Consider the following 14,614-nt stretch of genomic DNA (forward strand, 5'->3'; position numbering starts at 1 on the left):
GAAGGGTGCAGCTTCACTCTGACGCAACAACACAGAGTCAGAATGATGATGATGATTAAGCCTTTATTAGAAATTACAATTCTTTGCATTTGACCCATTCCGGAGGAGCAGTGGGCTGCTAAGAAGTGCCCGGGGAGCAACTTGGGGTTAGGTGTCTTGCTCAAGGACACCTCGGCATGTTGACTCAAGAGGGGTTTGAATCACCAACCTTGTGGTTACGGGACGAGCGCTCTACCTCGTGTGCCCATGGGGAAATGGAAGAGATTTGAGGAGTGTTGCATTGTTTTCAACAAACACCTTTATTCTGCTCTCCTGAATTACAACAACAGCTATTCCAGGAAACATAAGAGCACAAGCAGAGCTAGGATCTACATATTCATGGTGCCTTAGTGCCATGACAAAATTACCACGATGTTGAGGCAACACCTCTGTGTCACAATGACATGGTGATGGCGTGTGTTTCTAACTTGTTCAAGATCAATTGCAGGCCACTTGTCCAGGTCCAGGGAACTGTGACATGTAAAATAAAAGTGTGAGCTCAGTGAATTAAACTTTGGAGTAAATCAGGGTGCGACTGAGCACACCTGCTCAGTAAAACCTGCCTGTGGAGACAAGCTTACAAATTGCAACGAACCATGCTCGGTGTGCTCCCTGCTTTTGTTATAATCATGATGTACAGTGGGTACGGAAAGTATTCAGACCCCTTTAAATTTTTCACCCTTTGTTTCATTGCAGCCATTTGCTAAAATCGAAAAAGTTCATTTTTTTTCCTCATGAATGTACACTCAGCAACCCATCTTGACAGAAAAAAACAGAAATGTATATGAGTTATATGAGTGTCACAGCAAAGGGTCTGAATACTTATGACCATGTGATATTTCAGTTTTTCTTTTTTAATAAATTTGCAAAAAGTTCTACATTTCTGTTTTTTTCTGTCAAGATGGGTTGCTGAGTGTACATTCATGAGGAAAAAAAATGAACTTTTTCGATTTTAGCAAATGGCTGCAATGAAACAAAGAGTGAAAAATTTAAAGGGGTCTGAATACTTTCCGTACCCACTGTAGTCTTTATCATAGAACCATGCACAAAGAGATGATTGATGCCAGATTAAGCAATTAGCTATTTTCCATCTGCAGTCCCTTGGCAGAACAGTCACCAGACTCGAATAACATTCAGTTAAATGCACAATTACATAGTCTCTATCACAATTACAATTATGAAGAAAGATTTACAAGCACACATCCACATATTAATACCATCACATTAATCCAGAACAACTGTACAATTGCAAAATAACTACTCAACACAAACATTTCTAATGATGTTAAAGATACAGAACAAGGAATGGTTTGCATCATTGATGTAAATAAACTCAAATGAGAGATGTCAGATGCGCATTATCCTTAAAAAAAGTAAAATTTGAGCAAGATGTGAACAGGAAGTTATGAAAAAAACATGATTGCACTGCATTGTATATTTGCAAAGAAGGATGAATAAAACCACTGGTGGTACATCTAGGTTTTAATGACATTTTAAGTCATTAATCTTTGTAAAACCCCAGAGATCAATTTACATGCTCGAGTGATACAATGATCTGGTTAATGGTAAGTAAGTTGAATACATTTTCTTTTTGTCAACGTTACATAAGCGCTATTCACATGATGTCACTGTAAACTGTGATTTAAATTACCAGCTTTAAATTACTGCTTTTAGCATTGTTTTACATTTTTGCTGTACAAACCCAGAGATAAGAAAATCATGGTGGAATAAAATGGGAACCGGTGACAGTGCGAGTTCTTTTCATAAACACAGAAGCTTTCCAGATAGCACTTAAACCTATACTGGGAAGCAGAGTTTATTATTTCATATGTAACTTGTACTTGGTTGTTGAAACTTCAACAAGATGACATAAAATCAAAATCCAAAGAGCACAACGATGCTTGTCTTCAGCTGGGCTTCACCTACCGAGCTGGCAGGTTTTCTGCTATGATGAGCAATGATTACAGCAAATCCTGATGACTATCACGTACCACTTAATCACTGAAGCAGTGGTGCATGTGGCTGTTTTCATGTGTGTGTGCATAAATCAGTTGTGTACACTAGATATGCTGGTCAACATAAGTACTATTAGCATGTTGTCACATGCCGGGAGCTATGAGGAAATTAGATAATAATCACCCTTTTGAGCGGTGTACATTTTTCTAAACTTCCAAGAAGTGGGAAATGGCAAGTTGATCACAAGCCAGTTTTTAAGGAATGCTTTTAAAAGATTACTTACAAGAGAAAAAAAAAAAAGCCTTTCAAGCAGGTTTAAACTTAAAACAGAATACCGCAGAAAAGCAGTTGTTATGACAACCCATGCCAAACTTTTCTGTACACATTACAAGAGAATAGCTGATGGATGGGTGTAAGCCAACATTTTGAACATTCTGGCTGATTATTCATTTAGGAGCTTCAGATCTACTCAGACATCAAGAGTCCATCCCTGTGCAAATTAACTCCTGACACAGCAGTCAATGCTGTTTTGGGTTTGACACAACTAACTAAGCTGTTGACTGCTCTTGCAAACTGGGTTGTGTCGTTTGTGAAAGTGCATGAGGACTTTGGACTTCTCCATAGACTAAAACAGGCTCAGTTGCCTGGCTGAGCCCACCATATGCACATTTTCGGTGTAAAGCACATGATGAGTTGCAACACCTATAGATCTACTTTAGTAAAAAACAAATAATGTCTCTCTCTTACTACACATGAATGTATCCATATCATAAGACAGGAACAGGCAAAATATGCAGCCTGTCACTGCCTGTGGCTGACGGAGCACTCTGCGGTGACTTAAATGTCAGGACGAGCAGTGTCTCTCTGCTGAAAATGGCTTAATGACACTTTTGCATTACACTGGCCTGACAGTGATGAGGCTAAACTGGAGCCACTGATAAGCAGACACAAATCCTCTGCAGTTGTTTGTGTGTGTGTGTGTGTGTGTGTGTGTGTGTGTGTGTGTGTGTGTGTGTGTGTGTGTGTGTGTGTGTGTGTGTGTGTGTGTGTGTGTGTGTGTGTGTGTGTGTGTTTGTGTGCGTCTAATCACAAATGCTCATGGTCCACAGATGCCAAAAGAAAGCCAATCACTTAACATATTGAACTGGACACCATGGCGTTGTTCGGCTTGGATAAAGCTTCATGACAAGGTCAATGACTCATTTAAATGGCCTTCACACTGGATGATTGTAACTGTGCTGAGGTTTTCACATATCGAACATCACAGTCTGGGGTGTTTGAGCATCACTTCTAAAGCACACAAACACAAGTCAAGTCTGCAGTCAGACAAAGAGATGAAGAGCATAACCTTAGTGCTGCATTTGATACCATTGATCATCAAATCCTATTACAGAGATTGGAGCATCTAATAGGCATTAAAGGAACCGCACTTAGCTGGTTTAAGTCATATTTATCAGACCGATCTCAGTTTGTATATGTAAACAATGAAAGCTCGATGAAAACCAGGGTTAGTCACGGAGTTCCACAGGAGTCTGTTCTTGGACCTATTTTATTTACCTTATATATGCTTCCCTTGGGGAATATTATCAGAAAACACTCAGTAAACTTTCATTGTTATGCAGATGATACCCAGTTATATCTATCAATTAAGCCAGACGAAACTAACCAGTTCTCCAAACTTCAAGCATGTCTTACGGACATAAAAACCTGGATGACCTGTAACTTCTTAATGTTAAACTCCGAAAAAACAGAAGTTATCCTACTAGGCCCAGATCACCTTCGAAATCAATTATCTAATGATATAGTTTCTCTAGATGGCATTGCTCTAGCATCCAGCACTACCGTTAAGAACCTTGGAGTTATCTTTGATCAGGATCTGTCTTTTAACTCTTATATAAAACAGATCTCAAGGACAGCCTTTTTTCATTTACGTAACATTGCGAAAATCAGGCAAATCCTGTCTCAAAGCGATGCAGAAAAACTAGTTCATGCATTTGTTACCTCTAGACTAGATTACTGTAACTCCTTATTATCAGGATGCTCTAATAAGTCTCTTAGATCTCCGTAGTCGTGCCTCCTGCTGTGAGCCGACTGACACCCACTGCTACTTCGATTATTATTATTAATCACATTACTATCCCTATTTTCATAATTATAATTCTACTATAATAATTGCTGCTGTTATTATAAGTAGTCTTATTATATGAATCATTTATGTCATATACATTGAATGTGTTGTATCTCTGTTATGCTGTTCATTCTGTACACATGACATCTATTGCATTCTGTCCATCCTGGGAGAAGGATCCCTCCTCTGTCGTTCTCCCATAGGTTTCTTCCTTTTCTCCCTGTTAAAGGGGTTTTTTAGGGGAGTTTTTCCTGTGCCGATGTGAGGGAAGGACAGAGGATGTCGCATGTGTACAGATTGTAAAGCCCTCTGAGGCAAATTTGTAATTTGTGATTCTGGGCTATACAAAATAAACTGAATTGAATTGAATAATTGAGGCCATGATCTGAGCAAAATGCTGACAACAAATATTCTTCACAGCAGCTTCACATGCACATAAACACATGCCACTTTCCTGTTTTGATTCTTGCCACACAGCAGTTACCAATATTTCTCAAACATGAATGAGTTCATTTGAGAAAAAGCAGCTTCCTCCTAATCAAAATGCATCTCTTTTTGCTGACAAAAGACAATTGGAGTCCAGATGCACACTTTGACAACAGAGTTACAGTGGCTTGGAATATAATGCTGCTTTAGTGTTTTTTAAGCAACTTGGTTTGCACTTATGATTGATGACTGAAACACTTTTATGTCTATTTTAGTCAGGTGTTCATTACAGTTTTACAACTAAAAACCTTTCAAATTGTACATTATGTATGTACAGTACTCTAACTGAAATATTAAAGTATGACTTTGAAGAACAGCATTAGCTTGATTTGAAAGAAATACGTTGTAGACTTTACCTATTAAATAAGCTTTTAAAAACTGGTAATGAAACAGGGCAGACAGAGCAATGTGTAATGCAATCCAAATCTTTATGACACCCTGATATAAATCCTAGCTTTGTGAAGCATTTGTAGTTCAGTGTCTGTTCACAATGTGTCGGAGAGGAATTAATTACATTCTATGGCTGTTTCTGTAATGTCTATAATATTGAGAAATGTTTCTATCGGTTGAAACATGTCACATTGTCAACTAAACTTTATATAATAAGCTTCAAAATGCTACACATTTTTAGATTAGATTGCATCATAAACTGTATATTGTACAGGTGTTCATGTGATTGTGTTTTGGTATTAGTCAGTGAACACTTAATAGGCCAGTTTTACCTATTCACAACAAGTCGCGTATAGATTATCCTACCTATTTGTGAATGCTCCCTTTGCTCACAGATTTGTTCATGTGGCGCACAAGTTCTGAATAATTGGATCCAGGAAGCATTTCTTTTTATGGACATCCACTCCCTCGATCATTGAAATACGAGCTCTGCCAGCTGTTTGATGAAAGTGAGCAAAAAAAAATTCTCATAATCTCCCTTGCATGGCAAGGCATTTGTTTCTTTTCATTTCTCAAAGCTACCAATGTTAAGAACAAACCTTCTAGCAAATAAAAATACCATCCTCTCTATGCACAGCACATTACAGTGGTTAGCAAATACAAACATTTATCATTTTCAGTCGTGTTGAGATGGACAGCTTATACATCTGGGAACATGTTAGGCTCTACAGCTATCGTTTCCCAAATGCTGCTACTATTGCTTCCACAGAGGAGCAACACTCACTTGCAAGCAGTTGTCCACAAATCGGCACATTAACGCCATTATCAATAGCCAATTTGAGAATGAGGGAAACCACCTAACTTGATCAACTCACTTGAGATAAACAAAAATCATGTCAAAGATTGATGAGACAGAGTCAATTTAATGAATGGATCAAGTGAAGAGCATTTTTTTGAATTTGTTTTGCTATGTTTAGATTGTCTTATTAGTGGCTCAGAGAATGGAGAAGGAGAGCCTGTTTTCTCTGATTCACTCACTCAGACCAAGCTGAGTGGACAGCAGCTGTCCAGTGAGATGGATTTCTGTTCACTACGAGGGCTGTGAATCTGCTGACAGAGCCTCCTGCTCTCTTACCAGAACGAAGGGCGATAAGGGCAGCATCCAACACAAACAAACCGTTAAAGCATCTGTACAGTAACAGCCATAACAATTTTCACAATACTCAGTGAGTTAGTCAAGAAATCATGGAGAACCACATAAAAAGTATATAACTGTAGTTCTAAAACTGAGTATTGTTTGTTATTTTATTCTATCTTTCCTATTCAACCTAAGCCGAAAGGACAGTTTACGATGTTTTCAAGTCTGTCTTAAAACAACAGTCAAGTGCCAGTTTGAACATTGAAACAGGTTTTGCATGATGTAATCATTCCTCTTGTCCATACTGGCCCGAACAAAGAATGATCCCTTCTTAAAGCAATTTCAATGTTAGTGATGAAGGACATATAATCCACAGTGTTTGCTCCTTGCAAAAATATATATATTTATCTTAACTAATATGAGGCTTCAGCCATTAATCAAATCAAGCAGATATCTTCCAAAATTGCAGCCTTTTTAGTAAGTAATTCCCTGTCCGAAGTGATTCCAAGGTGTCTTGCTGCCATGCACTTCAAAACAAACTTTTGAACATGTACCTAGATTGAACACATGGCAACATACAGTGTAATTGGTTTGTTGCTGTTTGTGTGGACCAACAGTGTGTTCGTGTGTGTGTGTGTGTGTGTGTTTATGGTACATTTTCATTTGGAGAAAAGATTGATTTTAGAGGGCCAACTGAAACGGGAGGGACTGCGTGTTGATAGATGTGACTTCCCATACACCTTCATTTGCTGTTGTAACAGGCTTGTCTTGCAGCATTTCACACACTATGCAAACTTATCCAGGCTTTGGCTGAGAAAGTCAAATGCCTGATAAGAATTTCGTAGAGTCAGCAGTCTTCAAGTGTAGGCATATGTGCTGACATATGTAATAATGAGTAATGAGCAAAGAATTTCTATATCAACATTCAGATTCCTATTTTGTCGATTTCTTTTCTGCAGTCATACTGTGCAATTAGTGTCTGTGGTCAGTCTAGTGATAAGAGTGTTATTTCAAAGTGCACTACTGCCTGAATGTTTTCTGAGGATGAGGATGGGGGGGGGGCGCTGCAGATAGAAGTGACCATGGATCAATGCCACCTCCCACCCCTTTCTCATTCAGCTTTGGCTGAATGAGAAAGATTACAGCAATCACTTGAGCACATAGCAGATAGGGGCTGACAAGAGTGTTTGTGAGCTTTCTGAACACAATGCATTCAGGTGTGAAAGACAAACAGCCCTGCGCCACAAAAACTAAACAAAGAAAAAAGACATGTGTGAAAGACAGCATCAGATCAATGAATACTCCTTAAAACTAAATATGAACACTTTTATGAAGGTTTGTCTACACAAAACTTTAATTTTGTGTTGATTTTGACAGTCCCTGTGGAGGAAAGTAGTAGCGTTTCCTAACACCAGAGTCCCCTTTTACTGCAGCAGGATCCGACAGTCTGCTCTGCACAGTCCTGGTTCTGGTTCTACTGTGCTTCCATTCGCTCCGGCGGGCCCAGAAATATGGCCTGGGTCTAAAGCAGTGTGGTGTTGCTGTTGGCTCCCAACAGGGACTGGTGGAGCAGCTAAGCAAAGCACTACTCCTGGCCGTTGGAGGAGATACTGCTGCTGGGCCTTAAGCGTTCCTAATTCCACCAAAGCTTCAAACTGCAGGTCAAAGGCTGCAGCGAAACCTGATCTGAATCTGTCTGCGGGCTTGTTTCTGCCAGAGGCCCCGCTGGATTCTGAGCTGTAGGATCTCTGGTGAACCTGCATGATTTCAGCAGATTTTGTGTAAAATCTGACCCGGTGGCACCGATGCCAAGCATTAAGAACAACTATATAGTAAAAGCCAATCTTCACAATGATGGTCTTGTCTACTTATAGAGGCATCAGTATTAAATTGAAGCTGTTTCATGACCAGTTCCTCACAGTAACTTTAAATATTTTTGCTATGTTTTATTTTTATCTGCACATATATCTGTATTTCTGTATCTTCAGAGGGATGGTGTTTACATTTCTGGCAACATGTCACACTTGCTGCTATGGAAGCTAAATTAACATTTGCCAAACTAAGCTAATTCAATGCGTTTTGTTTAATGCAAAGCAATTTGTAACCCTGTTTTAAGAAGTGCAACATAAATAAAGTTTTACTTTATTAATGCAGAGTAATTTTGCCTGTTTGTATTTGTTAAGAGAATGCATCTTAAATCAAATCAATATTTCACCACTTTGGGAATTAAAGACTGGGGTTGCCATGTTCTGTATCACGCATTAAACTGTTAGTTCTAATTCCCGAGGAACTCATTCTAACATGAAAAATCAATACAGCTTAACAGGCCTACTTGGGTCACTGCACTGTTCTACAATCGGGTGTTGATTAGAGAAAACAACAGGTGTTGGGTAATTTGCAGTAAGTCACTCCTTGTGCGACTAAGAAAGTGGGTCTAAGTAGCAGGAATTTAAAAACTCAGAAAAAATAAAGATAATAGAATTCAGAAACAAAGTCTTGTATTGTACTGTATAAATGGAAAATTATAAAAAATAAATCACAAAAAAAAAACACCAGCTAAGGGCGAACAAAGAAGACTATCTTCTTGGCCACTGTGGCTTAACCTCAACAGTCACTGAGATACTATGTAAATAATAAGTAAAATCAGTTTACAACCTTTGAAGAAAAGATTCATCTATATTTATTCAACTCACCAGGTCTGTCTTCGGCATGTCCTGGTAGTCAGACGAGTAGTATGTTGCTGCTTTCCCAAAGCCATTGTCACCAGCGGCCTTCGGTGGCTGAGCATGTTGTCGATATGTAGCACTCTTTGGAGACCAGCAGAAGAGGTTGATGGATTCACGAACACAGCGCTCAATGTCAATTTCTGTGTAGGAAAAATAAGAGTAATGTGAAAATGTCACATACGAGCAAATTCATAAACAGTAGAGAATTATATCGCATTTTTCATGAATTGCTTTTATTAACTGCACCCAATTATTATGAAATCATTGAAAAACAACACATCTTTTTTATGTTTACCCAACCAAGCCAGCATACGTGGATCTTTATACACTGTAAAGCCTAGTAATCAAAGGTGGAAATTAGTAGCCTCTGGTAAAAAACAGAAGCTTTTTACTTCACAAGAAGACTATACAGTCATGTTAGGGGCTCTGCAAGGATGACTTAAAGTACACATGCTCACAACAACAATTCTAACATATTGATGTTTAGCAGTAATACTATTGATTATTCACCATCTTAGTTTAGTGTGTTAGGATGTTAACATTCACTACGTAGAAGGAAAAACAAATTAAAGCTGAAGCTGATAAGAGTGCTGATAAACTAAAATATTGGACGAATAAACATTTTGACCTAAAAGGTGGCACTAGATGAAAACTCAAGCATTTACAATTTATCCTGAGGGGAAAATCTGTACCAAATCTAATGACAACCTATTGAATAGTTGCCAAAACATTTCATTTTAAAATCTAAATAAACTCAGAACAGAGAGTATTCTGTTAATCTCTTTATTTTCAATTAGCACTGATAACATTTTACTTTAACTAATTATTGTACTACTGAGTGAGAGAATAAAATTAATGAATACAAATGTGATTCCTTCCCTCATATAAAGCATAAACGATTATGTAAATGGAGTGTGGGAGGTTTCGTTGCAGAAGAGAGCAGCTTGACCTTGGCATTTTGCTGCCATTAATAAATTTAAGTAGTCATCCAGCAGTGCCAGTGGCTCTTTGAGATAATAACTGGTCATAGTTTAGCTGCTGTTTCTCATCTGAGCACTTGTTCACAAAATAGGTTTTCAGGGCAGAGCAAAATGTTTTTCTTTTCCTCCCTAATGCCTCTCCAGCAGTATCCATCTTTCTCCTGCTTCTCGCATTGAGAATAGAGAGGATTAGGGAACAGGGACTCGCTGGATTAGCCGAGGATTTTGGTGAATTAGGAATTCTTTCCTTCACACTGACAGCCTCTCTTTCCCTCCCCTTTTTCGGGGACGATAAGCAAGTCTGCCTAATGAGTGCTCCTTGGTATGACCTGCACCTGGCCCAAGCTCAAGTGAAATAATATAAAAGATGCATCTTTCCCCCACTCTACGTCCCACAGCGATGTCGAGGTTAGGTTCTGTCAGCTCTCATGGGCTAGGAACTCCCAGACTCAGTTACAAGTCTCATTCCAGTGAAAAACACACTGGTGGTCTGAGATTCCTCACCGACGGGAACACAGGCAGTTCAGGGAAACACATTTTCCCTCCCTAGGGCGGCGAATGCTGCATGCAATCACTCCTCCAGCTAAAAGAGGCGGGAATGGGGAAGAGGAGATTGATAGCGGTTTTAACAAGCCCTGGGCGCAGCTGGGCATTCCAAGGCAGCCAATTTCATTAAAGAGCGATTTTCTTTCTTTTTAGGAAGCAAAATTACATTTCAGTAATTATGTGGAGGTGTTGATTGTGGGGCTGTGACTTGTTGCCACACATAGAAGAATAGCGTGATTAGTGAAGAGCAACCCTGGGGGGGGGGTTGTGGAATTTGATTGTGGTGCAAAGGAAGAAAGACTCGACAATAATGCGGAAGAAAGGTTTAGTAAATTAAAAAACATTAAGTGAAAATCAGTTGCATTTTCATTTTCAAACCAACCCTGCATAATAAAACAGACGAATCATAATAATGACTCTGTACATTAACCACACATTGTAAACGCTTCCCTTTTCCCTTTGTGAATAGCTCCTTATTTGTTAACCACGCTGACATTGATAACATAAGGTGGGAGCGTGGAAATTGATTATCTATTGTCAAGAGATTTGTTCATCTATCCATCTTTGTTTTCATAGTTATACTGTATGCCACTGATTACGTTTGGACAACACATGAATGATTCATGCTGTTGATTACATTTTAAAATTTCACGTGTAGACATGAGAGGGTTTTCCAATTGTTGGTTGTTTGTTTTGATGAAACATAAATGGATGATGTGCATTGGATTTGCATGTTTTTAAGCGGTGCATGTATCATTCTTGGAATACATCCCTTAAGTAGTACTAGCATTCTCATTTCAGTGATCAATCAAAGTGGTTATCATTTATCCAACACATTTACCCAGGAAACAAAGTCAAGTAACCTAAACTGAAACTTAACTGAAACTTAAGAAAAGGCTTTGGGAAGTCACAACTGTGTTTGCTTTTGTTGAACTTGAATTACAATATTTAAAAAAAAGTGTTTTGCATATCCTGATCCTTGATATTGTGGAGAGAGAGAGAGAGAGAGAGAGAGAGAGAGAGAGAGAGAGAGAGAAAGAGAGGGGATGTAAGGCGGTGCCAAAGAATTGTTAAAAAGAATGATGTATGACCTTCTACACAGAGCAGCCTGTCAGTCCTCTAAAGGTGTTGATTGCACACCAGAGCCACTCAGAAAAAACTACCTGGTGACATTAAATAAATGCTACAGTTCTGAATGTCATAAAGCACTTAGAGTTAGTCATTCTAAAATGAAAACTTCTCCTCTTTATTAAAAGTGAAAAATGGGGAGCTTAGAAATAACTCTCAGCTTCTCTGAGGGTCTGAGTATTTGAGGACATAGTTCAATTTTGAGCTCAAATGCTGGAAGTGAATCTGAGATAATTAATACATTCAGCCCCAGGTAAATATTGTCAGAACATTATGGATATTAAACCCACATCCTCCTTAATGCTGGCTGCCTGCAATAGTAATATTTTTTTCATACTCCAATCTTAAAAGACTACACTTTCAGTCCAATTCCCATATGAAAACGAAAAAATGTCATGCCAAATTTGTCATGGACTCCCAACACTAAACCTTCCACATCAATGTTCTACTTCTGCTGATGTTTTCAAGGTGTCCCTGTGTGCACTATTGCCTTGAGCATTTTCAGCAGCCCGTGGTTGTTTTTCTCAGAACTAAACGTCTATAACTAGAGCTCATCGGTTCTGCTCATTGAGACAGATGCTAATGTCCCGTGAAGGCAAAAATGCCGCTGCATCATCAGTAAACACACGGTTCCTGTCAGCCGGAGAGCCTTTCTGGTCTATTGTGAATCAATGTAGTCTCCAAACAAGAGAAAGTTAGAGATTACCCAAGGCTACAAGAGTAAACAAATGGGAATCACAAAATGAGATTAATTGCAAACAAATGGCAGCTGAGATGAATTGCTGCCTCAAAGGCAAAATGTTGCAGCACAGGTCTTACCTGTTTTACAATTAATTTGATTTCAGACTCTGATATACCGAGTGTGATATCATTCACAAAACTTATAACAAAAATAATTCAGTAATATTTTAGTCGTTGCTTATGGTCCAGAGAGCCAAAAGGACTTAAGTAACATATTTTTGAGAGAAAGTTTTTTGAAGGATGATGAGTAACAGTAAATGTATTGACAGGTGGTGGCAGCACAATCCTATAGTCTGCATTACTTCCCTTGAATCTGGATTCCTTCTCTTCGTTGGACTATTGGCAACTATAGACTTCACAGTGTTATGTGTAATAGGCTTGTCACTGAGAATTATTGTCACTGGCCCTATTTACTGCCTAGAAGGAGGGATAGAGAGAGGAGTGTGTCTGAATCATTTAAGAGCCACTGTCCTGTAACGTTATCTTGACCGTAAACTTTTATTCCGACAGTTGCCGATGGAAATAGAAAGAGAGACTTGTTTTTATTTCACAACTAAATGTCAAGTCTACTTATGCATCTCGTAAAGTTCATCCACTTCTCTAAACCTTAGATTAAGTCAAAATGTATATGCATGTTCTTACTTCTTCACCAGTGACACCACCTGTCATAATCACTAAATACAGGCTTCGATCATGAAAAGGCTGAAATTAACAGAAATGTCAATGATGGTGGGTACCAAACCAGAATGGTAGAAAGTAGGAGACATTTTTTAACATGTTTTTTTATTAAATCTTTAATTATTTCTCTTTTAAATCAGTCTATATCCTATCCTATCTATATCCTATTTTATTTATCTTTCCTTTGTGCTACTAGCTTACTAGAATGAGTCAATTTCCCTTCTTTTATAAAGTTCAGCCAGCATTAGGGCATGTTTTTCTGGCTTTACACTCAGCAGTTTCTGTTGTTACACGCATGTGGAGCATGTGGAGCATGTGGAGCATGTGGAGCATGTGGAGCATGTGGAGCATGTGGACTCTGCTCTGAAACAAATGAATGTGAGCCTCAGTTCTATGAGGACATCAATTCTGCAGGCCTGATGTCAGGAAGGAGCAGGTGCGGGCCACAAATCACAAGATATCTACCATAACTCACAGTGTGTGTGTGTGTGTGTCGGTGTGTGCGTGTGCGTGTGTGTGTGTGTTTTTATGTTTGTGTGGCTTAGTGTACTCATAACTACATGAATGTGTTGATGCAGAACAAATACAGTCTGACCTCCAAAACCAACAAAGGCTGGCAAGGTCTATTAAAAAACTATGTAACTCAATTATGGCCAAACCTACTATTTGTTTACTTTCATGTGCTATGAATTGAATCACATGCACTAAAAATGGTATGCTCAATCAAAAATATTCAGTCTTTAACTGTTAAGATGGGTTAGGATCAGGACTAACAGAATCCACAGATACACTAGCAATTCTGTGAAGCTGTACTTTGGCGTGAAGGTGTAAGTAACATGGTCACCATCTTAGTTAAGCATGTTGCCATGCTAACATTTAAGTACAGCTGAGGTGGCTGAGAACGACACTAGTTTTTGCAGGAGTTCCTTCATAAGCTTTACTTAAATATGAAATCATGGTTATAGTCGTAGTAAAGTCATGGGACTACTGACGGATCACCGAGGTCAGTAGTCGTCATCCTTTGGGAACCATTAATGCTTGTGTGAAATTTCATGGCAATCCATCCACCAGCTTATGAAAAATGACAGTCTGGACAATGGTGGAGGAACAGCTGACAGACGGACCCTAACATAGCTATCACTAGAGCCATTCTGCTAGCATGTCTAAAAAATAAACCATGCACATTCAAGGCTAATAAGCACACAGTAGATAGACCTCTACTCTCATTTAGTAGGGGTGATAAATATTGTGCCGAACTGTTTTTTACTTGGATTTAGCAGTCTGTCACAAGATACACAATACCATCTTGTGTACTAGAACATGGCTAGAACTTAAATAAACAGTTTGAGGTCAGTCTACAGCTCAGAATTCATTCCTAATATAGTTTGCCAGATACTACTCTGTAACTACCCAGGTATACACAAGCTGCGATAATAAGGCTGGAAGTGAGCTGGCAGCAGTAGTCACTCTTAGGAAATCTTGCCAAAGAAGCTGACTGCAGCTGTAGTCCAGCATATTTTACCTTTATAAGGAGAACTGGCTCTCCATTTCCCCTCTGCCTCAATCACATGAATCTGTTGGACGTAAAACTCTGTGAAGTACGGCAATGCTGAATTTAGACTGAGGGGGAGGCTGCTGGCCTTAGTTTACAGAGTGCTCTAGCATGCCTTTTGGACAA

At 38.9% G+C, this 14,614-nt stretch overlaps 1 protein-coding gene across 1 annotated transcript in view; it reads right to left on the reverse strand.

Moving 5' to 3' along the window:
• Positions 1–14,614, reverse strand: part of tbck (TBC1 domain containing kinase) — a 42,868-nt gene that overhangs the window by 10,594 nt on the left and 17,660 nt on the right. Inside the window, exon 23 of the mRNA XM_054604134.1 lies at positions 8,831–9,003. Within this exon, the coding sequence (XP_054460109.1) occupies positions 8,831–9,003 (173 nt within the window). The remainder of the gene's footprint in view (positions 1–8,830; positions 9,004–14,614) is intronic.

Source organism: Anoplopoma fimbria, chromosome 9 (assembly GCF_027596085.1).
Source record: "Anoplopoma fimbria isolate UVic2021 breed Golden Eagle Sablefish chromosome 9, Afim_UVic_2022, whole genome shotgun sequence".
Classification (NCBI taxonomy): Eukaryota; Metazoa; Chordata; class Actinopteri; order Perciformes; family Anoplopomatidae; genus Anoplopoma; species Anoplopoma fimbria.